Below are 24021 nucleotides of genomic sequence, written 5' to 3'. Positions count from 1 at the left end.
CAAGGCTGTGGCACATGGCTACTCACTGGAAATGCTTGATGATAAGTGAAGGGTCTGTGATCTCCTTGGGGATGTGGGTAACCATCAGTGTCCGGGCAACCTTGGGGAAGAAAAGAGGCAGGATGGATCTGTAGGATGGGCAGGGATCTGCAGGATATAATGCTGCCACCCTGTCCACTCAGCAGCAAGCTGGGGCACCAGCTGCCACCTCAGAGGCAAGTCAGCACAGAACTCCTCAATGCCCAGTCCCAAACCCTGAGGGCACAGCCAGACAATGCCATTCCCCAGGCAGATGTATACAGCAGAGCACCAGTCTCAAGAGACAAGACTGCAAGAGAGAGAGAGATTTGCCTCCAGGCTGTCACTTTATCCAGAAGCTGGTGAAAATCAGCCACACCTTTCCCTGCCAGCCCAGTTTCATACTGTACCTCTGTACCTCCTGTGACCAGCATTTGTGCAAAGCAAGAAGCTGGCCATTAGCAGCACTGAGCAAGACAAGGTTGGAGGAGGGGTGGTTTCTCACCTTCTCATTCTCTCTGTATTCCAGGTGGACAGAGTGGTGAGCCATACAAAGGATGGTGAAGATAAAATATATTAGGGCAAAGATGCTGTGCAGCCACAGGAGACGATCTCTGGAAGAGAGGAAGTGGGGATCTGTGAGCACTGTGGTGAGCATGTGGCATGGGGACCAGCCTGGCACTCAGCATCTCCCCCATGACCACCCCTTCCACCCAGCAGGACCTCCCTGTGCCAGCTGTCAGACACCCCAGGAACTAGAGGGGCAGCACCCATGCTGTTGACTGAGATACTGCAGAAATGAGGCCACACAACATCCCCAAGAGCACTTCTGCCAGCAGCGGGGTGCAACGAGCAGTGCCACTGGCTTGGCTGCTCTGACTGTGCTCATGTAGTACAGAGAGACAGGAGAGCCAGTGTGAGTCGTGTGCTGCTCACATGGACCTGTCCCTGTCCCCAGCACACGGCTGTGGTGAGTTCTGTGCCTAGGTGCTCCCAGCAGTGCCCACCACAGCAGCAGCACACACAGCCCCCCTGCCTGTGGGAGCACCTACTGAGTTGGGATGTTGGCGATGGTTGTCCGGCCGAAGTGGGTAGGATTGTGTCCTGCACAGGAAGAGGAAAAGCAGAAGGTTAAGGGAACCCAGTGCAGTGTGCATGTCCATATTGCAATTATTGGCTGTGGTCTTTGGTCCCTTCTTTTCCATCTCCCAGGGCCCCAAGTCCCCACTGCCCTGAATTTCCCAGCCTTTTATGCTCCTCTGTCACCCAGCTGACGGTGAGCTCCTGCTCACATGGGGGCTTCTGAGAGAGGGTTTTTTTTGCCTTCTTTCCCAGAGGCGCAATGCTTGCCCAAAGGCTTGGAAGCTTGCATGGCACTCCTGAGTTATCCTGTGACTAGGGAAGCACCTACCCAGGAGGTCCCCTGAGAAGTTGACAGGCAGGATGACAGCCACGGAGAGCACGCAAACCAGCATCAGCAGGACCAGGAGGTGCCGCTGGAAGGAGAGGTAGGTGGTGGCATCGATCCCACACTTGCTCTGAATCTCCTCATCCCTGGAGAGAGGCAGGTGGGGGTCAGTGCTGGTGGTTCCTCCCCACCACCTCCTGTCATGGGACATTGGCTTGCTCCAGTCTCCCACAACCCACACCAACTCATGACATCCTGATAGTGGCACAAAGGGTTTGAGCACAGAGGGAATGAGGGACACAAGCAGCCCTCCAACTGTGTCTCATTACAGCAGTGGAACAAGACCATAATGCCAAGCACACACACTTACTTCATCTGGTAGATAGAAAGGAGCCAGGAACAGAATCCCTAGAAGGAAAAAGAGTCAGGATGAGACAAGGGCAACTACCCCCACCTCCCCAGTGAGGGACTGGGTCACAACATATGCTGGGGAAACAGGCAGAGGTGGTGCAGTGCCTATGGCCAGGGGCTTGAGCAAATGGAGGCAGTGCCCAATGCAGCTCAGCAATGCTCAGCCCAATGGCAAAGGCAGCTGCCTCAGGAGAAGCAAGGAAAACACACTCCAAAGAGCTGATGGGAAGCTGAGCACAACCTCTCTTCCAGCCCTAAGAGACCATGCGACCTTCCTGAAAGTAGTGATAAGAGAATTTCTGTGAGTGGGAACAAGGAGTCTGCTGGGGCAGGAGTATAAAAGAACAGGGAAGTCTCTCTACAAACATCAAGCATCCTGATGGATGTCAGGTGCATATTTTTGGCTGCAGAAGGGTTTGCAGAAGAAGCTGAAGTCAAGCATTAACCCACTGTTTCAGGAGTGACTTTCTGGACTTCAGCTTCCTCTGAATATCAGGGAACATCACTGCAACAGGCTCCTGCTTCCAGAGCTCCCTCCTGTTCCCCTTCCATGACAGTCCCTAACATTCAATGCACGTGTTTTACCACTAGCAAGTGCTGAGGTGGCACTGCTGTAGAGTGCTACATGACAACCTAAGTTCTTGTGCACTAACTAGCTTATTCCCTGTCACTGTGTACACACACAGGTTCTCAGATTTTCCTCTGGTGAAGGAGGATTGGGGGACCTAAGCAGACCTGACATCCACAAGTCTGTGGGCCCTGACAGGATGCATGCATGACTGCTGAGAGAGCTGGTGGACACCACAGCAAGGCAGCTCATGATGATCTTTGAAAGGTCCTGGTGATCAGGAAAGGTGCCTGAGGACTGGAAGAAAGCACCACGTACTGTAAGATTGCCCACTGAAAGGTGCCTGAGGACTGGAAGAAAGCACCACGTACTGTAAGATTGCCCAGAGAGGTTGTGGAGTCTCCTTCACTGGAGATACTCAAGATACAATCCTGTGCCATGTGCTCTAGGATGACTCTGCTTGAACAAGGAGGTCGGACCAGATGACCCATGTTGGTTCCTTTCAACTCTGCCCATTCTGTGATTTTGTGATTCTGGGCTTTTTATGCTCTCTACAAATCTATCCTCAAAACTGCTCTTCTCCCCTCTTAGTGTACTTCACATCTAACCTGGAAGAATTGAGATTTTCCTCATTTGTGAACAATTTGACTTTTTAAAGGATGTCTTCTTACTTTTAATAATCTCCCTTAACCTGCTTTTTAGTGTGCTGGCTTTCCCTGTAGTCTTTCTCACTTATTTTTTGATGAGCAATATACATTTGCCTAGAGCATCTAGTACAGAGCCTTTAAACACACCTCCTGCCACCTGCAAGGATTTTGCTTCTTTTGCTTCTTTCTTACCTAGATTCTTTAATTAGTCATGAAATTTTTTCATAGTCCCACCAGTGACTGATTTTTGAGCTTTTTTTGCCAAGAAAGAAAGAGGCAGCAACATGTGTGAGTCTGTGTTTGTTTCCAGGAAAGCCTGGTGTGCTAGAGAGAAACAGAAGATTACTTTAAAGCCCCACCATGCTGGCAGAGGAAGAAATGCGGTGTGGGGGACTTTATCCTGAGGGGTGGGAAAGATCCTTGCAGGCATGCAGCTGGGCTCTGGCCATGCATCATTCTGGATCCACACAACTGCAAGGAGAGCCATGCAGCTGTGAGATGCTTGCCAACAGGGCATCCCCTCCAAACTGCCATTCAAAATAGATGCCTCAAAGAATCTAGGACAAAAAACCCTCCAGCTTCCAGGAATTCCCCACTGCTGAAGAGTGTTGAGCAGGAGATTTAATTTCTCACCCTTAACTTCTGACCAGGGTTTCTGATGAAGAACAGGACAGGCTGGCTGGGACAAGCCCAGCCCAGGTTCCCACTGCCACAGCCACTGGCACTCACCACATCCTTGTTGTCAGCATCCAGAGGGCTGCTCTCTGACGGGGACTTCTCCTTCTCACTCTGCTCTCCATAGAAAAGCGATGTCAGGCTTTGCAGAGAGGGGAGGAGCGGAGGGGTGAGGCAGAAGAGAAGCAGCAGACACGAGAGGATAAGCACCCTTGAAGAAATCCCTCCTAGGACAGCAGCCCAAGAAATGCCTCCCCCACTCCCTGCATCCTACACTGGGGCTGGTACAGTGATTACTGCTGGGTTGCATCTTGCTGCCTCCACACCAACAAGTCTCCCTGGCCCTTTGCGGCCCGGACTGTTGAACCAGATATTTTCTATTCCACTGTTTTCAGATGCCTCAAATGGTTTTACAGTAAAAAGGAATCTAATCAGAGCTTGCATTTTAAATCTTGATTGCCCTTTGATCTCACTGATGAAGGGAAAACATCACGTATTCATTGCCAGACTCAGCTCCAGACTCAGGCCAAGGGAAACTGGAGGGGAGAAGGCTTTTTTATGTGGAATTCTGCACCTAGCCCAAACGATGGGCCAGGCAAGTTGCTGTGGTAACATGAGGAACAGTGTTATTGCTGTGTGTCTCCCTCTGCCCCCTCCAGCAGGCAGTCCCATTCATCCCAAGAGAGTGGCAGGAGAAGCAGCAGCACAGTCCCCACTGAAAATAGCTCCTTGTCCTTGTCAGAACAGTGCCCCCTATGGCACCAAGAACACTGTCACCAAATGCTGGAGGGAATGAAAGCTACCCTCTGCTTTCCCTCTCCCTGCAGCAGATGGTGGCTGTGTCTCCCTGGGAAATGGGGGTGCCAGGCCATTCCCAGTGGGGAGGAGGGACAGGAACACCTGCTGAACACTGTGTGTCATGCCGCAGTGCTGGCCTTTCTTCCAGCCCTCTTGAAGAGAATGGAGCCATCACCTGCAGCAGCTTTGCATGCTCCTCACCTGTCATTGTCCATCAGCAGCGCCAGGCGTCCATAGTCCCAAGCTGCTTTCCGAAGACATGAGAAGATCAGAAGGAGAAGCTAGAAGAAGAGAAGTGTTTTGCTGCAAGGTCTCACCCCATGGGATCTTCTTATATCTCCTTTGTGCTTTCTCACTCGTGAGCCCAAGCTCATGCAAAACTCTTACCCCAAACTGTTCCTGCTCCATGATCTCACCACTGCTGCCCAAGTGTCCTTTGCTGCCCACCATGATGTGGGCACAGCCCTCGGACCCCTACACTCACCCCTGTTCCCCCCTCAGCCAGATGCACCAGTGCACTCATCCCCGTTCCCCAGTCTGCCAGGGGCACCAGTGCACTCATCCCTGTTCCCCCATCAGCCAGGGGCACCAGTGCACTCATCCCTGTTCCCTGGTTTGCCAGGTGCACCGCTGCACAGGCTGCACTTGTGCATGGCTGCAGAGCCCGTAGCAATGGCTCCCTCCTGGCCCGCTCACCAGCCAGAGGATGAAGTTGATGGCGAGCACGGTGGGCACACCACCAAAGGGCAGCCCCTCCAGGACGGTGCTGCGGGAGCGGGCGCTGAAGCACTGCTCCTCCGTGCCGTTCACCGGGGCGTCCAGGAGGATGAGCACATCCAGCGAGGCGAGGCCAGCACCATCAGGCGCCGGCTCCATCGAGTACGTGCTCTCCATTGACGCCGTTGTGAGGTCTCACCTGCAACACAGGGGCAGGAGTGTGGATGGAGAAGCCTTTGTTTGAAAAGGGACCATGGCTCTTGCAGGTGCCTTCCATCAAGGTCTGAAGAGCTCACTAAGGGTAGGGAGGGGAGAGGACTGGCTGGTGACCTCAGAGCTTTCCCAGTCCCAGTCTCTCTCAGGGAGAGGTTGTTGGACACAAGGCTGAGGGTATTGCTGAAGAAATCTCACAGCTCCTTCCTGCCCTTTCTCCACCCCATTAAACCCCATGCTATTTGGTTGTCTCTGTCATACCTGAGACAGGTCTCTCACCACCTCTGTCCCTCAGTCCTGGAAGCTGGGTTGAATCATGGCCACCCTGGTGTTGTCAGCAGGCAGGAATGAGAAGCTGAAGCATTTGTTTGAATTTCTGAAAAAAAACCAGCAATGATAATATTGACAACTAGGCTGCTGGGGCTGCACTTGCTTCTCCCCACAGTCAGGTATCTACTGCCTCTGGAATATCCCTAAACCTGCTGTCCTCCTCCAGCATCATGATCTGTGTGACTCAGGAGTCAGAGGACTTCCCTTTCATCTTTCCACCTAAGCAGAATTGCTCCTCCCAAGATATCTTGATCTCTTCAGAAGAGTTAGCTTCTCAAAACCCTAAATGTCAGGCTTCCCACCACCCTCCCCAGGAGCTGATACCACAGGTTACAGTCCTCACTGGCAGAAGACACTTAAAGGCCATGAATGGACAACACCATGGCTTGTTTCCAAAACCTTTCCTACCACCATGCTTTAGGTAGGAGAGGATCCTCCCCAAGCCTGCAGTGCCTGGAGCCCCTGTGAACGAGCACCCTGCAGCAGGCAGCATGGCAGTCTGTTACCCGTGGGGATGCCACAGGACAGCACCAAACAGCTGCTGCACTCACCAGCCAAAGATGAGGAGAGGGAACCAACACTGCAAACGCTAACAAACATGGGGTGGGGACAAGGGGCCAGAGTCTCTTGTCCTCATGTGCCTGTCCCGCCTTTGTGACTCCTGCCATGACTCCTGCTTTGGAGTCATCCTCAACACCTTTAGCCAGCTGCTTCTCAAGCCCAAAAAGCAGCATGGCCTTCAGAGAAGAACAGCTGTCTGTGACGAGACGATTCAGTATTTGGAGGCCTTGAGCAGACAAATACATTTTTGAAGCTGGCCTGACCCTGAGCAAGGGCTTTTATCAGATGACATCCAAGGGGGCCCTTCCAGCCACAATTACTCTACATCCCTATTCTCAGGAACTTGAGCTCCTGACAAGAACATTTTCAGGTCTGCCTGCAGTTTATAAGGAGCTATATAAGTGCCTTGCCCTGCAGACATGATGGGCACAGTATACTGAGGTCAGGATACCGTGACCAGTGCAAAGGCTATGTGAAAACTCAGTGGAGGAGAATGCAAACAAAGACAGATGGGACCTCCAGGGATGTGGAGACACAAAGTGTTTATAGCAGTTTTTGCCACCAAGACCAAACAAGATCAAATCTTCTTCAACACCAAAGGAAACCTAATTGAGAGGTCCTTGGGGAGCACAGAGACAGTACACAGAAAATGACTTGGCTTAGAAAGGGGATATTCCTAAGCTCTACACAGATTTGCTCTTGTTGGGAAACATTTACTTGTGCTGTGTCAGTGTGACAGATGGGGGACTACAGTAACGCCTGATTTTATATACATGGCTGTGGCCTCAGCCTCTCTCTCTCAGACCTTGCAGTATGCTGCTTGAGGAGTCATGTCCTAAAGTTCATGAGAATGAGGTTAGTCCTGTCCCAAAGTTCATGAGGAGCCCAGACACCCTCAAGCCTTCAACCCTCAGCTGACCAGAGTGGGCAGGACAGGAGTGCTGGTGCAGGAGCTGACATACGTTGCATGCCTGAGAAACTGACTCCCTTTGACCTCCTCATCCAGGGAAAGAAAAAACTGGGGAAGAAGGAGGTTTTCAAACACAAGAGTTGACCAAAAAAAAAAAATCTGACAACCTGAACACTGAGGATTCCCAACGGATTGTCAACCCAAGCTCTCCAGAGGATTGAAGAATTTAAGAAATACTCTTGGTGCTTGCAGTTCCCAAATCAAACACCAAAAAAAAAGAAAGAAAAAAAAAAAGAAGAAAAGGTGATCTGCTATTTTCTTCATTTCTGAAGCATAAATTCCATCCCAAAGCCCAAAGAAAAATCTCCACTGGAAGCCTAACAGTGGCTGGGATGATTGGACCAAGGCTACGTCCCCGGAAGCGCTTAAGAATCTCACCCCACTACAATATTAATTTGGCATCTGACCACCTGCACAGACCTTCTGAAGGGTGTCAGAAGCTGCTGAGCTACAGGCACCAAGTTCCCCAGGACATGCAGACATGTGGCAGTCCCTTCTCCTGTGCATATGGTGCAATGTCACCCTAGCCGTGGGCTTCAGTGTCTGCCCATGCTGCACCTTCAGTTCTCCTTGGAGGTCCCTATCCATACTCACATATACACATCCATCTATGATGTCTGGAGACATCACTGCCCAAGCAAGGACATCTGAACATTAGTGTGACTCTCAAAAGAACTGCCAGGTCACTTGAATATGCTGATAGTTCTCCAAAGGGCATCCCAGTAGACTTGGGGCTGATACTTCCACCCCACAGGTGGATGGATGGGCTGGCAAAGCCTCCCTGCAGTGCCCTCAGTCACAGCCTGTCTCCCAGCCATGGCGGGGTGTCCTGTACCTCAAGGGGCAGCCTGGTCCCATCACGGTAATAACCCCAGACAAGAGACCTCTAGAAGAGACCTATAAGAAGTGAGTGGGCTACTCTGGCAAGCAGCAGCTGTTTGCCCTGGCTTGCGTGCCTCCTGCTTGTCACCTGGGCCACCAGGACCTCTAGCCAGGGTCTGCTCTTTGCTATGGCAATGCTCTCAATCTGTTCCTCACCATGTGCATGTCTCTCTCTCTCTCCCCTCCTCCTGTAAGCAGCAGAGCCACTGCCATCTGGCATTTTCAGCTGCTAAATAATTCACTGCCTTTTTGTTAACAAGGAGAGTGTGTCTCTAACTGAGGGAGCTGTTAGACCATCAGCAAACAAACAAGGAGACCCTTAGCAACTTCCAAGTCCTTTCTCCGTCACCACCACTCCACTACACAGGAATAAGATCCTGCAGCTTGTTTCTAGGCACCGGCTTCACGCTTGTAGGAGGAACATCCTGTCAGGGATGGTAGGGTGAGGGGGATTTTCACAGGGATCTGTACAAGTTGTGTTTCTCTATCAAGTTCTTGTTGCTATCCCTTTCTTTCCCATATCCGGTATTTTGCTCCTGGTGGCCAAAAGCAATGGGTTCCTCCTGGAGATGGTGTTAGTATCTCCTGCTCCCAGCTCTCCTGCCCAGAAAGCTCCCAAATGCAAGCCTTCACCCTTCCAGCCCCACCAGCTCATTTATCTGCCCATACGATGTCAGACTGCACAGACAAATTTCAGGAGCAGAAGATACTTGAAGACCCAATCCAGCTCTGTCCCCTCTCTCTTAAGCACCTCCAACTAACTCCAAAGGAGTTCAAAGGAGCCATCATGTCATGCTCAGGCTGTAAACACAAATTTTGCAGTGTATCACAGCTCCTCTGAACCTGGTCTCAAGCCACTCTCCTGACCTTTTGCAGTCCTTTCACCACCAGACGGCCACAGAAACTCTCCTCTAAATACCCAAATCACTACTTTTCTAGATAATTTCTTCCAGCTTGTCTCACCTTTTATGGTGCTGCTCTCAGAAAAGCTTATGCAAATTATATAGCTGCAACATTACCATTAAAATAACTACTGGGGGCAACCAGCTAAAAGTAAATCATGTATATGTTCTAGGAACAACATGCAGCAGAAACAGTGAGAGGAGATTTCTGCTAACATGCACCAAGAACAGCTTCAACTTGGACCTATAGAACATGTTCAAACTCCCTCTGGTTGGAGAGGTAAGTGTTTTGGTATACAGAATGAGAAATCACAGGGACACTGCAGGTCACATTTAAAGTCATTGTTGAAATGCCTTAGCTAAATTTTCACATCACACAATGAGAAAATTCAAAATTTTGCAATATTCAGTTGAAGGCACTCTGTAATAGTATCTGAAAGATTCAACAAAACCCACTGCATCACCAAACCAGTTCCTGTTCCCTGCTACACCACTGCCATTGTGCTTTTCCCAATTTTTACAGGCCAAAGGAACAAATACTGTTGTGAATTGCAGAGCTGGATGGGTGTCACCTCCAGAAGGCGTCAGGACAGCTTCCCATTAGCCGTGTATGAGGCAGGGCCTCTAGATGCCAACCACAGACAGATGTCCTCCAGAGCAGCCACTGTCTTGGAGAAGTGACAGCAATGGAATAGTCAAGAAACACAGGGGTGTGCAGGGTTGCAGGTGGGAAAATGAAGCAATAAGATAAAGGCAGAAATTTCAATATATGGTCTATCCATTATAGGTCTTAGAGGGAAGATACTAAAACAGGGTCAGTCAGAAAAAAAGTCAGAAAACATGTAGAGCAATTCTTTCTCCTCTTTGTGGCCGATATATGGTCTATCCATTATAGGTCTTACTTAGAGGGAAGATACTAAAACAGGGTCAGAAAAAAAGTCAGAAAACATGTAGAGCAATTCTTTCTCCTCTTTGTGGCCTGTGAATGCAAAGTGAATTCAAGAGATTTGCCATTGAAAGTGATTTGCTGGATAATTTCTATGAAGCATTTTCAGTGAGTGTAAGCTTTGCCTTGAATATTCAGTGCCCTCTTTGTTTTGTTGATACATCAGCATATGTTTCTTCTCTCCGGTTGGGTGGGCACTAATCCAGAGAATCAGATTTCCAATTAAAAATAAGGCATGTCTTTTATGCGAATGCAATTTTTCATAATTTGTCTTCCCCTTGAAGCATCCTGCCAGCAAACTCATTTGCTGGGGGATTCACGGACAGCTGGAGTAGCAAAACATCAAAACAGTCTTGGGAGCATTGAGATGACTCAGCTGGGTTTCCCAGCATGCCTACGCTCATCCAGCCTTAGCATCCCACTCTGGAACAGGTGGGATCACTGACTTCAGCTGGCAGCCAGGGCATGGTGGAGCAGTCTGTGGCCACACAGAAAAGCCAGGCTGAGGACCCAGACCTAGAACAAGCATCTGTGCTACCTGACTGCCTCTGCATCCTTCTTCCATTACAAGTAGATTGTGGGCAGGCTGTGGAAGGGAAAATCAACGACTGCTGTAACAGGGGGATCAGGTTCATGCCCTGGTGTGCACAGGACCAGGCAGGCAGGCAGGCACACCTCCAGCACCCCACTCTGCAGGACTGCAGTGACTGACCTTGCAGGACTGCAGTGACAGGGAGGGCAGGAAACCCGAGCCACTGCCACTTACTCAGCATGGCTAACCAAGTACCTCAGGCCTTCAGGGAAAAGGCTCATCAACAGCCTGTGCTGAGCTCAGCACACACCCCGGCAGTTTTGGCACCACAGGGCATGGTGACCTCTCCATTCCTGTAGCTTGGTGCATGGGAGAACAGGCACACCATGGGCTACATCTGTCCCCATGGGAATGAGCACAGAGGGGATGGGACCAGAGACACAGCCCCCCAAAACCCCACAGAAGTCCAAGGCATTCCCCCCTAGCTATCCTTTCAACCTTCTCTCTTAAGATTAGTGGCCTCGAGATCCAAAAAGCAAAGAGAGGATCTGACTGCTCATGGTCTGTGAGGTGAGCACCTGTGGGGCAGCAGCATCCCTGGGCAGGGCTCATTGACACTGGTGTGAATGCTGTGCTCACACCTGTCAGGGTACCAGACAGACAACCCTCCAGCACAAGACCCCATCCTATCACCAGCACGACATGGACATACAGCAGGCTGTTCTGTCAGCCTGCTGCAAACCAGATGCATCTTTCAAACAAGAAGGACCATACAATGGCTTGTGGGCTATGGAGGCTGGGATTAGTAGGGTTCGGAGGCAAAGGACCACTCTGCAGCAACAGATGACCCCTAACAGGTAAAAAACACCTGCTCATATATTAATTTTGTCATTGCCAATGAAGATATGATCACTAGAAGAGGTCACGATAATTCGTGTTTCATTGATCCTACTCCATCTCGCACACCACTCAATGAGAAAATGAATGTGAGTACATGACTGCTTAAGAAAAACCTGCTTAAAAATGGTACAGATAAACTTCATCTTCCCTATCAGTAAGCTCTGGCACTGCTCTCTCACTGAGGAGTACAAAGCCAGGCTCACTGCCAGCCAGGGCAGGAAGGCTGGGCAAAGAGCCAACCCAGGAGCCCACCCAAGCCCTGGGGTTGCAAACCCCACAGCAAGGTCCTTTCCTTCAGTGGTGAGCCTGCCTTTGGCACTGCTGCTCCTACCCCCAATGCTTCACCATTCCAAATCTGCCTTGCCAACACTGCTCATCTAAATAACATAACACAACAGGAGTCTGAGACTGACCCCATTTTGGGGAGCTAAGCAAGTTTTTTCTGCACTTAGGGTTGGCAGGTTGACACTACCTTCTGAAACCCTGTGCAGGGTCATGCTGAAACCAATACATACCCCTCTCCTGCTATGTGTCCCTGTGGTGGCTGCCACATCATCCACAGCTCTCTGCCCTCCCTTCTTCCCCAGCACCACCAGGCAGGGCGGATTTTTGGCACTTAGACAGACTAAGTTCCATGAAGTTTTTGAATGAGAAAGCATCCCAGTCCTCCTGGGACTCTCTGCAGGACAATGGCTGTGGCCTTCCAAACAGCCACCTGCACAAAGCCCTTCTCCTGCAGGTATGCTGTGGGCTGAGCAGACCAACGCTGACTTGCTGCAGTGCTCCTTGGCAGAATAAAGGCAAACCCCAGGCAACCGTGAGCAAACAGTGCTTACAGTGAGATCTACAGCCAGGGAGATTTGTTTGGGCCAGTGCGTGGGAGATGCTGTGCAGGGAGCAGTGCTCCTCCAGCCTCCCCCACACATGTGCAAGCCAGCGGCTGCTGGAGCCAGCACACCGAGACTGGGAAGGAAGAATCGGAGCGGAATTTATTTATTCCACCCCCAGCCATTTTTGCCACATTTGACTAAGCTGCCAGTGCAGGTTGGCTCTAGCCCATATTTGGTTTGCATTTCATTCTCCCGCTGTGCACACAGCCCCTCACACCACACTTTGTGTGTGCAGTGCACCAAGCAAACATGAGCTAATGGGGCTGCAAGCTCCCCAGAGAATCATGCACCCTTTGTCCTCTGATAAAACTTAAATCAACACTCCTCAGCACAAAGGATTACCTGGGCCAGGACCAACCCAAGCAGAGAGCAGGGTGCTGCTGGTAGGTGATGGCTGGGAGCAGAGACATAGGAAAGGGGCCTTATAATAAAGATGGGAACAGGCTTTCGAAGAGACCTTATAGTGACATAGTTCTTAACTAAAAGAGTACTCTATTTTCAGGGTTTTTTCAAGATTCAGACTAGATATAAGAAAGAAATTTTCTAAGTTGAGGATGGTGAAACACTGGTGCAAGTTGCCCACATAGGCAGCAGATGCCCCATCCCTGTAAACATTCAAGGTCAGGTTGGACAGGGCTGTGGGCAATCTCTTCAGGTTGAAGATGTCCATGCTCATTGCTGGGGCATTGGACTAGAAGACATTTAAAGGTCCTTTTCAACCCAAACTTTTGTATGATACTATGACAAAGCCAGAGTTGACTTCAGGGAATGGAGACCCAGGTAGCACACGTGGGAAAGGGGAAGGGTACCATCCCAGGCCTCTCAGTTAACCCACACACATGCACATGCACGTCCATTCAGAAAAACAGTATTTCAGGAAAACAGTAAAGAGACACCCTGGTACCATCAGATCCCTGCTCCAAGCTGGGCTGCTGCATGCTGTTCAGTCCCCAGAGCAACCCCTGCACTTGCAATTAATTAATGATGGTACATGCAGATGGGAACAACTCCCAGCCCCTGCTGCCTGAGGGACATGGCAGCAGCCAGACCTAGAGAAGGGCTTGAACTTGCCTGCAAAGGGTATCTCCAGGTTCCTTACTGCCTGTCAGCTCCAGGACCACAGCATGTGTCCCCATGCACAGCCCATTTTGCAGAGGCAGCTCCCATTTGGCATTGAAGACCAAGGAAGATACCTTTCAGCAAGGCTGAAACTGTGGTGGGATGTCAGGCAATTACAGGCAGATTGCTTCTTCTGCCACCCAGGTTACAGTGCTCACACAGAGGATTTTAAGGTCTTTGTGAAGAAAAGTGCCACCTTCATGGGAAAAGCACTCCCTTGTGGAAACTTGTACCGAAACCAGGAGTAGCTGTGCCTTGGTCAGGGCCCAGACTGAAGCTGTCACCATGAGTCACAGGCATCTTTCACAATGCCACAAGAGGCCAGGTGCACTTTGGTTCCTGGAGATAGGGAACAAAACATGATGGAAACAGGGAAAAGGCAGCTCTTTCTTTCCCATGTTCCTTCCACTGTTTGGGAAGCAGGAAGCTGTGGGAGGCTTATCTGATGCCTTTTATAAAGCCACCAGCTGCAGAGGCTGTTAGCCATGGGAGCAGCCAGCTCAGCTGGAGCCATCACCCGACAGAACTCCACCTGAGGGCAGAGGGAAGGAGACTGGCAAGGAGAGGAGTTGGGTTGTGCATGAAAGGGATGCAGACTGGGAAGCCCAGCATCACTGTTTGGGCCAGGCAATTCTGGTGGCTTTGCACCCCGGTGTCTGGCCTGGCCAGGACAGCATGACACACCTGGGAATGGCAGGGACCTCACTGCTGACTTGGTGGAGAAAGCAGGCACATTTCAAGTCCTTGTGCAGCTGCTCTCAGCTGCTGAGCTGCAGCCAGCCCTCCTCATGACTGATGCCCACCAGCCTGTGGAGTGAGCACACATGGTGGGCTACCAAGGGCCTGGTGCTCATGCTCTGGGCACAGCTCCGTTCCATTCCAACCTCCTGCTGCTGACAGGGACCTGGGAGCACCTTCCCACCAAGCACCCTCATCACACACCCTAGGGGCCCATGGACAGTGCTATGGTTATCCTGTTGATCCCCTTCTCCTGGATCCAGATGTGCACCTTCCTCCACACTGCTCTGCGGGATGCCCTGGTGCCTGGCTGCCCCCAGCCTCTCCACCCTCCACCCCTCCTCATCCTCAAGCAGTCACAATATCCTCCACAGCTGACTCTGCTGCAGAAGCAAAGAAACATTCCTGCCCTGCCAAGCTCCCCTCTCTGCAAGCACAGAAGCTTCTTCCTGAGAACAGTGTATTGTAACACTACACACACACACAATTATTTTAGAGCATCTAAAACTAGAGCAGACCTAAAACATTTCTGTTGGCTGTACTTGGTGCCAAGAGCAGAGTAAGGTTTGGACTGTAGCAGGAGCCCATACGTGTAACCAATGGCCTTGCATATACCTAAGCATAAGCTTGGCCTTGACAAGGCTTTCCTCCCACCTCTGCCCAGCTTCTGAGCAGATTTGGGTGACACCATGTGACTGGGATGAATCACCCTGCCCTGGGAGCATGGGAGCTGGCAGCAGTGGGTTGCACAAGCGGGGACGGCCCTAGCAGCCACTGTGACAGTCGCATCCAGCCATGCTCATTGCATCCAACTGTGCCAGAGGGATTAGCACTCAGCACACTGGTTTGGGTCAATAGTGCATCAAAGGGAAGGGAAAGCTTTTGATGGTGCACACCATGCAGGGCAATCCTGGGGAAGTGGAGGGAGCAGGTAGTCACTCTCCTCTGGTCGCTGGGGCACTCATGCAGGTGTCTCTGCAGCCCACACAGCTTTTGGGGAAGATGAGAGGAAAGCAGCTGCTGCAGCCAGGAAGGAAGGCAGCTCTCCCAGGCACAGGTGGAGCTGCAGATGTGTGGCTCTGCAAGGCATGACCGTTTCAACCTCCTTCCAGTGTGACAGGTGCTCATGTATGGTGACAAGACTTGTCCCCATAACCTGCATCATCCCCAGGAATTCCCCTTGCCCACAACACCTAAGCAGAGCTACAATCATCTACCTGCTGCAGGGCACAGCAGAGCAGGCAGCCCATCACACCCACCAGCACGCTCTCATCTCCTCCATGGAAAGGATCTGGGGAGTCAAATGGCCCTGGAGCACCAGAGGTAAGAAGGAAATCATAGGACTATTGGGACAAGAACTGGGTTTCATGATTCCCCCCCAACTCACAGCTATCACGGACAGGTGGTCCAGCACAGGGGATGGATGGGACACAGATGCTCAGCAAACAGACTCTGTTGTGCCAGTGCTGCAGGCTGGCACTGCCTGCACCCACTGTGCTGCTGTCCTGCCCTGTTCTGCCCATACCCACTGGCCAGCAGCTGCCCACACCAGCGCAAGGGCTGTAGGGAGTGACGGACGTGATGGAGAAAAACACAAGAAATGCTTTTTTTCCCCTTCAGGCAGAGAAGGAAGTGTCACATCTGGACATGTACAGCAGCCAGGCTGGGAAAGGGACAAGGCACTGGGAGAAGAGAAGCCGTGGGCTGGGAGGCACAGCATCGCCCAGAGGATGTGAGACAGATGGCAGATTTGGCAGCGGGGTGGTCACAGAGCGACCTGCAAGCTTTTTCTGCTGCAAGAGCACACAACACAACACTGCGTGGGGGCTGCCAGCCCAGCCTGGCAGGTCTGCTGGGGGGCTGCATCCTTTCAAACAGGCTGCATCCAAAAGGCACCATCAGAGATGCTTCATGGACAATTCAGCCTTGGAAAAAGGCTGTCTAGGACCAGGGAAGGCAGAGAGATTGTCCCTGGCTTCTCTCACAAGCCTACCCTCCCTGCACACAGGGCCACACAGGCAGCTCAGGGAAGGGCTGGCAGCCCCTGTGCTGCTTTGCCCACTCTGCCAGCAGCACAGGGTCCTCAGGCAGAGACCCCCTGCCCTCCCTCTAAACACTGCTTACATGGACCAGAAAAGAATGGGAAACTAAACACGAGGCACTGCAGAAAATGGCTGCACAACAAACCCCCCCAAGTTCACGCCTCCTTGTCCTTCCAGGGTGGTTTGGGTACAGCAGAGCCAGCAGTAGGAATACAGCTGGCTGAAGAGATTTGGGGTGTCAGGAGGATGGTACCTTTCTCTCTGATTCCCCCACCCTGCAGGAATCAGTGTCCTAGCAAGAGCCACTGCAAGCCTCTCCACAGCCCAGCAGCTGTTGAGGCCCTGGAATCAGACAGGCTCTGTGTCCATTTTGGAACAGATGTTTGGGGATGCAGCATTGACATGGAGGTGTTTATGGAATGGCTGGGCATCCTGGCCCAGTCCCAGACAAGGCTCCTGCTTTATGCCTGGCTTTGTACATGCTGTTCTCCCTCCCTGCATCCCCAGCCAGCATATCCCAACTTGCCACCATGTATTGTGGCTCTGCACTGACTGCACTGAGAACCTGGTCCCACAATCAGCCTCTGCAGTACCAGCAAGGTATTTACTAAATGAGTGAGGGTCTCCACCTCCTCATCCACTGTGTGACTGACATAAGGGCAGTTTGGTGCTCACTGTGCTTCATAGCTGCTGTTCCTGCTCTGGGAAACATCTCCCCACCTGGAAACACCTCCAGCCAGTTTGGGAAAATGCAAGGTGCAAATGCATGAGACCTCAGCACAGCTGCCACCTCCCTGGGCAACCAGCACTTCCAGTAAGGCATGAACACATCCTGCAGCAAAACACTCCTCTGCTCCACTACTGCCAGCAGCACACCTGCACTCACTAGAGACAAAAATATGTACAACCACAGATGCTATGGAGGTTCTGGCTCATGCCAACATCCTTCTACCAACCACAGCTCTGGGAGGGTGAGCAGGGCTCTGAACAGGCAGCCCAGAGCAGTGGGCACTGACATTTAAGTGAAGCTGAATCTCACACTGTTGCTCTTTCCCTGAGGATACACTGATACCTGCAGGACACACTGGTCTCCAAACCCTGCCCAGCTGCTTTCCATGCTTCTCCCAGCAGCACAGATCTGTCACAGGGCACATGAATGTCATGCTGGAGGGACAGGACCAAGAAGTAACAAAAGCCAGGTGTGAGGAGCCACAGGAGAAGACTGGAAAAGCTCCTCCTAATGCTCACCATGTCACAGAGAGATCCAGAGCTGCAGGACCAGACTGAACCCAGGAGCTCCAACAGTGCTGCTACTGCTGCTGCGCAGAGCACCAGGTTGGCCACACACAGGGCATGGCCACAAAACCCAGCTACCCAGCTTGGCTCTGTTCAGTCAAGGGGGAGACACCTGCTGAAACAAACACTCTCCCTGCTTTCTACCTCTCAGACAAGGTGAGCTCTGAGGAACAGGGAGAGTTGCTCAGGGTGTTGAGGGAGCACACCAGCCTGCAGCACCGAGAGCAGGACTGGAGCCAAGGGTCAGCAGGGTCCCATCAGATGGCTGTGCAGCTCTTCTCCTGCCCCAGGGGATGGAGAGGACACAGCACTGCCATGGAGGACTCCCATGGGCAGCTGAGGAGGTGGACAGATTCCCCCGAGCATTGGACTTTTAAGGCTACACATGTACTGAAATTGATGCTGCCTCTAGGATATTTTCCATAAAACAAAACCCAAACAAACAAAACCCAAAACAACAACAAAACCCAAACCAATCCCCTACTAAAAAACAATCCAAAACAAACAAACAAACAACAAAACCCCGAAACAAACAAACAAATACAACTCCCAAACCAAAAATACCCCCAAAAAGTTAAAAAACAAGGTCCAAAGAAATGCAGAGTGACATCTCTTCTCTGCTGAAACAAACTGCAACACGCCTTTTAGGAAGGCTGGAAATTCACTCTCCCACAGTGGAGGGAATGAAACCCCTCAAGTTTAACTCTGTGCAGGGACTGTCCAAATAAACAGCTGGTCCTTCAGACCTAGCTGCCAGGATGAAGGGATCCTGAAACCTGGAGCAGACATAAGCTATAGTCATCCAAGTGTATGTATGTACCTAAGACAAGACCTAGGACATGGCCATAGTTTCTCTCCATTACTAAAGTTTTCCACAGCTAGCTTTTCCCAGCCCAATGTGTAGGATATCAGAGGACTGTGTTTGCAATGCCCTCCATCCTCTGACTCCTGAAATGACTGAACAAAACATGAAAGTCTCTAAAATGCACAATTCTCAGGAGGCTACACAGCCACTACCACAACTATTACTAATATTCCCTTTGTTTGGGGTTTGTTTTTAAAGAAGGAAGAAATTGATGAAATTTTATGGAAGAAAACATAAGAAAATAAAAACTTGGATAAAAGAAAATTGAGCTTGATGAAAACTTCCAAACAGAAAGATCAAATTAAACTGCTTGATGAGAAGATTAGCAGCAGTAATATGAAAGGAAAAAGCAATAAAGAGGACTTGGAACCAGAACAAAAAAAAGAATTATGACTCTTGGAAACATGCACCTGACTGAAAAGTAATCAGATTTTGTCTGAACTAAAAACTTTTTAAATTAAAAAGACAGTCAATTTAAAACTGGAAGTTCTTAAAACCTACATGATAAGACCTCAGATCCCTCTCATCAGTGAAAAATAAGTCACTAGAAATTCATGCAGTATGTCCGTGCTGCCAGATCTGCTCAGTGGCTGAGAACCTGGAATTGATGAACTGCAAAAGTGGCTCCGACAGCAGCAACCTCTCTTGAAAGTAGAGGGGAAAAAATGTTTCCATTAACTTAGTACACAGATTAGTTTAGTAAAAAGTTCTGAAAAATTACTGCACATTAACGCAGGAAAGCAGGTTCCTTTTCAAAGCCTAATGAAGATGAACTGTGAGAGGATAATCTTTACTACTACTGAATTCTTAAATGTCAGAAATAATCAGATTATATCACTGGCTATATTTTGTATCTCCTATAATAAAATTTTGTTCCTATGATACAGTATTATAATAATAATACAATATAGTATAGCAGTATAGTGCTGTTAAATTCATTACAGATATAAATAATGTCTTCATAAACTTATTCTCTTTTCTTTTGTGGACTCATACATTTCAAGCAGTTTTATTTAACCAAGTAGAAACCACCTTTTAAATGCTCATATTCTGCATTTTCCATCGAAATACAGCTGGACCAAATTAATAATAAATAATTAAGTGATATCTAGTAAGAGATGCATCACTCACCATTTTGTAATGCAAGAAATATAGACATTACGTTATCTAAAAAAACATATGTTAGCTATAAACCCACTCAAGCACAGTGCAGCCTCCTGCTCAGCCCTAAGCAACACATCATGCTCATCAGTGAGAATCAGTTTGTCCTTAGGAAAAAGAGGAGAAGTGTACAAACACATCGAGATTAAAAACAGGTACTTAGGTTGTGGCATGGCTTTCTGATCATTAAGTCCTGACTTTAATTCATCCGTCCTATTCTGCAGCAGGTCAAGAGACAAACAAGGCACAGACCATCTTTGCTCTGAGGTCTATAAAGTTGGGTTCATTTTTCTGTCCTCTTTGCCATTATACCTCCACATCATTCTGCCCTCCCTGAGAAAAGCAGCCCAGAAACACAATGAACAGCCTGCAAGCCCTGGCAGTCTCCTAGTCTTGTAGAAACCTCCAGAATGCTGCTTGCAGACAAAGGGAAGCTAGGCAAACTTCAGCTTCTGGTCATTTCTCTAATGCTGCCTTGAGGATTACCCCATGGTGACTGAATTTGTCAGAAGACAGGACAAATAAGCTCAGAAGCACTGAGGCTGAAGGGAGGTCATGCAGTCCCGCCTCCCTCCTCAAAGTACTGAGCTAGAAGAGGTTCCTCAGCTGAGGGCTGTCTCCAGGCAGCTTTTGAATATCTCTATGAACATCCTGCTCCAAACCACAGCCATGCCAAGAAGACCATCCCAGCCTGCTGTTGGAGCCAGCTCCTCCAGCCAGGTGTGTCCCAAGCCCCATGTTACCAGAGGCTGTCCCAATGCTGGCTGGGATCCCAGCTGCACAGGTGCCTGTGGTCCATGGCCAGCCACTTTTCATGCCTCAAGAGTCATCCCCCAGCTTGCCAGCCCTCACATGATCTCAGCACCTCAGCCTGTGCCACTTCCCTGGTGTGTCAGCTTAGTGTGGACCACCTTGCTGCATGGGTAAGAGGATTCCTCCCACAGGGTCACCTTGGCTGGCCAATGCAGAGGTCCCAGACCTTGCCCCAGGACACCACAGGCTCACTTTGGGCAACAGCTGGGAGCCACTCCCCAGCTACATTTCCAAAACTGTTGTTTGCCATATCTCCCACACCCCCAGCTTCTCTGAATTTCAGTCTCCCCTTGCCCATCCAGCACAGCACATGAAGGGGCTCATTGCCTCAATCTCCATCACCTCCTGCCCCAGCTGTCTCCTACTACCAACTCCCAACATTTTCCAGTGAAGCAGAGCCAGAGCACTTTCCTATCTCTGTTAGAGGAGCTCAAAATTACATTATGACATGTTTTTCCACCTCTCACAAGCTGCCTTTTAGCACTTGGGGGTGCAGTGGAGCTTGTCTTTGTTCAGATCCTGCCTTCCTCTCTGCTCACCCACAAATCTGCAGATGACAAGACACAAGACTCGTGCTGGGGAGGGGGGATCAGGTCACCCAAAGTTTTCACACAGCTCCCACTGAACAGGAGCATTGAATCTCCCAGCTCCTGTACTCCATTTTAAACACATCTTTATTTAAGATCAATCTAGGACTGCAAGGAGCCCCTCCTTGGTCAAAATGGTACCCCAGCTTCTCATGGGGACTCTGCTTGGAACAAAACAATTGATTCCGATGTTGAAATGCTTCTATACAATGGTGTTCATGCTCCTCAGAGACTGGACAACATTATGTTAGGTGAGGGTGACACAGGGACAAGGGCACCAGGCTGGCAGAGGTAAGTCTGTGCCCCTCTCCAAGCTACTCTGCAGAGAGACCCAGGGGGACTTGCCGTGCCCTTTCTCACCCATTAACCAGCAACAATAGTGCCCAGCTGATGGGAAGGGCTGTGCACAGCTCTCTGTCTGTCCCATTGTTGCAGTAATAGTGTGAGCAAACTGCTGACATTGTCCCCACCTAATACCAAGGTGTGATCAAAGCCTAATTACTAGTCTCAGAACACATTTGAAGCAGTAACTTCAAACAAGCTTTGAAAGGATATTTAGGCACCTTAAAGTGCAGGTAGATGCCAAGTGGGATCTTTTAAAGCTCTAAGTTCTCTTGTGACAGCTGGTTAGGGACTGAATGTGTTCAAGCCACAGCTGAAGGAAATTAGGACTGGAGCTGCTTCTCCTGAAATAATCTCAAAGCAAACCCTCTTTTGCTCTGAGCACAGCGCATCAGCAATGCAACGTTTTCTCCAAACTTAGGGCTAAGTACACAAAATATATTTACAGCAACTAAAGTAAGTAAAAAACACAGGAGTGACAACAGTAGAAGGCTTTGGTGTTTGTAGGACTCGTGGAGGAGCCAGCATTTGCACAGCACACTGATGTTTGCCAAGGAGTTTAGGTGATTGATTAGTTTAATATCAATTGAATTCACTTGTGGGTGCTAGAAGCGTTTCTCCCTCTTCTTTTTGTTTTCAGAAAGCTCTCGAAGTCTCTTTAAGATAAGAGTATTTCCTGCAAGGAGTATTTTAAAGCAGAGACACTCATCCTTTTACAACTGTGCAGATGCAGGCTCTGAAGCTGTGCTGAAATCTGCCTTACATTCCCATGGGCCAGAAGGCTCTGCATGGAAAGAGGACAGTATTTACCTGCAAGGGCCTACACACACCCCTGATGTGCATCCCCAGCAAGCACCATTATTTCTGTCCTGCACAGGACCACCCTATGCTTACCATTGTCAGCAGCCAGCAAACCAGAGATGAAATAGTTAACCTCAGGGAAAGCTCTGAAGAGGAGAGTCATTACAGAGCAATTCAAATGTTGTCATAAAATAAAATTCAAAAATAAAAACAATTAAAAAAACAAAGCTGAAAAGCATTGGAAAGGAGTTTCAGGAGCCAGGATGGAGCTACGGGAAGAAGGCAGAGGTTTAAGCTCACAGGGAAGCCAGAAAAGCCCATATGTGCTATGGAGTCAGAGGCTGCAGGGGTGCTGGTGGCCTCCCTGCTTTTATTTATTACTTATTTGTTTGCCAGTGGCTCTTCGCCAGGACACTTTCGACAAATCCTTCCTGAAGGAGCTGCTTCTGCTTCCCTCTCCATCTGTTGCCCAGCCTTGACCACCGCTTTACAGGGCAGCAGGGAAGGCAGAGAGGCCAAGGCTCTGGTCTGGTATCAGAGTCAGTCTTTCTGCTCCCTATTTTTCCCACTTTCTACCCTCTCCTCTCTGAATAAACATTGCAAACCACTACAGCAGCACCTTTTCTTTCAAATAGCATATATTGCTGTCTCTCTTCTGCTCAGACAGGCAGCCTGACCAGTTTTACAGAACTGTAAATCTCCACATGGGGCAAAGTGCTTTCTCATACCTTGTTTCCCCACCCAGTTTTCCCTTCACACCCGGCACCCCCATGAACTCTCTGAAAGGGGAAAAGGCTGGCATGTACCTCAGTCCTGGAGATGGTGGCTAAACAGTTAAAAGGAAAAAGATGCTCATGCAGAAATAACATCTGTCAGCCAGACAAAGGTCTCTCTCATTCTCCTGGAAAACACTCCCTCTGATCAGGAGGTTTCTGAATAGCAAACCCACTGTGCTGCTAGTGAGAATGGGGAAGCAAGCAAGGGAGAAGGCAAGGCCTTCATCCATATACAAATCTGGATGAAGTTGAAAACAGGGGGAGAACAGCTTGGCCAGAGCATTAGACTGTCCTGACCTACCAGCCTTCTCAAAATGATCAGTATAACAAAACTAGAGGGAGAAATGGGCAGAGCATCCCCCTCCTCTCCCCTGCCAGCACAAAGCATGTCTAACACCCTCAGGTGTAGCTCCCAGAAGGAGAATTTGTGGCCAGGATGACGTGGGGACGAGCACAAGCCATGACATGACACAGCGGCGGGGTGACATTTTATCTCCCATCACCGGCCAGTGGCACAGGCCACTATGGGAGAGGGACACTGAGGGGCTGGGACTCGCTCCCTGCTTCTGCCACCAACTTGTTCCAGCAGCCCAGGGAAGCCCCTGTGCCTTGCTGGGCCTCATCCACCCATCAGGCTGGCAGACACAAGCACTAGTTACAAACACTTTGGTACGTGGTCCAAGATAAAGGCGGGCAAACAGTGTCTGAACAGAGCCAAGTACCCAGAAATCTCCCACAGCACCGACCCAAACCCGCCCGTGCCTCCCGGCCCGGCAGAGCGGCCCAGGCGAGCTGTGCCAGGGCTGCCCGGGGAGATGCCGCCTTACCGCCCCGCAGCCTCCCCCGCCGCAGCCGCAGCCGGGTGGGCAGGCCGGGCTCGTCCCCCGCGCTCCCTGCCCACCCCGCCACCGCAGCGCCGGCTCCCGGCCCGCCCGCACCCCAGCGCCCCTGGCTGGAGCCCCGCAGCCGGACCGACCTGCTGGGGCTCCCGTCCTGCCGCCGCTCCCGCCCGCACTGACCTGCTGCGGGTCCCGGCCCCCCTCGCTCCGGGCCCTGCGCCCGCCGCCTCCCGCCTCCCTCCCCGCGGTGCCTCGGGCAGCCCGGCGGCGGCCC

General features: G+C 50.5%; 1 protein-coding gene across 3 annotated transcripts in view; it reads right to left on the bottom strand.

Moving 5' to 3' along the window:
* Nucleotides 1-24021, bottom strand: part of TMEM63C (transmembrane protein 63C) — a 31801-nt gene that overhangs the window by 7537 nt on the left and 243 nt on the right. The window contains exons 1-10 of one of the 3 annotated variants that reach the window (XM_039705478.1): nt 23885-24014; nt 5717-5831; nt 5222-5441; nt 4727-4806; nt 3782-3869; nt 1797-1834; nt 1430-1572; nt 1071-1122; nt 524-632; nt 27-100 (exon numbers count right to left, since the gene is read on the bottom strand). In XM_039705478.1, the coding sequence (XP_039561412.1) occupies nt 27-100; nt 524-632; nt 1071-1122; nt 1430-1572; nt 1797-1834; nt 3782-3869; nt 4727-4806; nt 5222-5419 (782 nt within the window). In that variant the 5' untranslated portion in view covers nt 5420-5441; nt 5717-5831; nt 23885-24014. Of the gene's footprint in view, nt 1-26; nt 101-523; nt 633-1070; nt 1123-1429; nt 1573-1796; nt 1835-3781; nt 3870-4726; nt 4807-5221; nt 5442-5716; nt 5832-23884; nt 24015-24021 lie in introns of those variants that run through there. The other 2 variants (XM_039705476.1, XM_039705477.1) reach the window with 2 other exon arrangements.

This window comes from Passer montanus, unplaced genomic scaffold (genome assembly GCF_014805655.1).
Source record: "Passer montanus isolate IOZ18808 unplaced genomic scaffold, ASM1480565v1 scaffold18, whole genome shotgun sequence".
In the NCBI taxonomy this organism is placed as follows: Eukaryota; Metazoa; Chordata; class Aves; order Passeriformes; family Passeridae; genus Passer; species Passer montanus.
The sequence above is the reverse complement of the archived record's forward strand: the minus strand, read 5'-3'. Positions and strand labels throughout refer to the sequence as shown.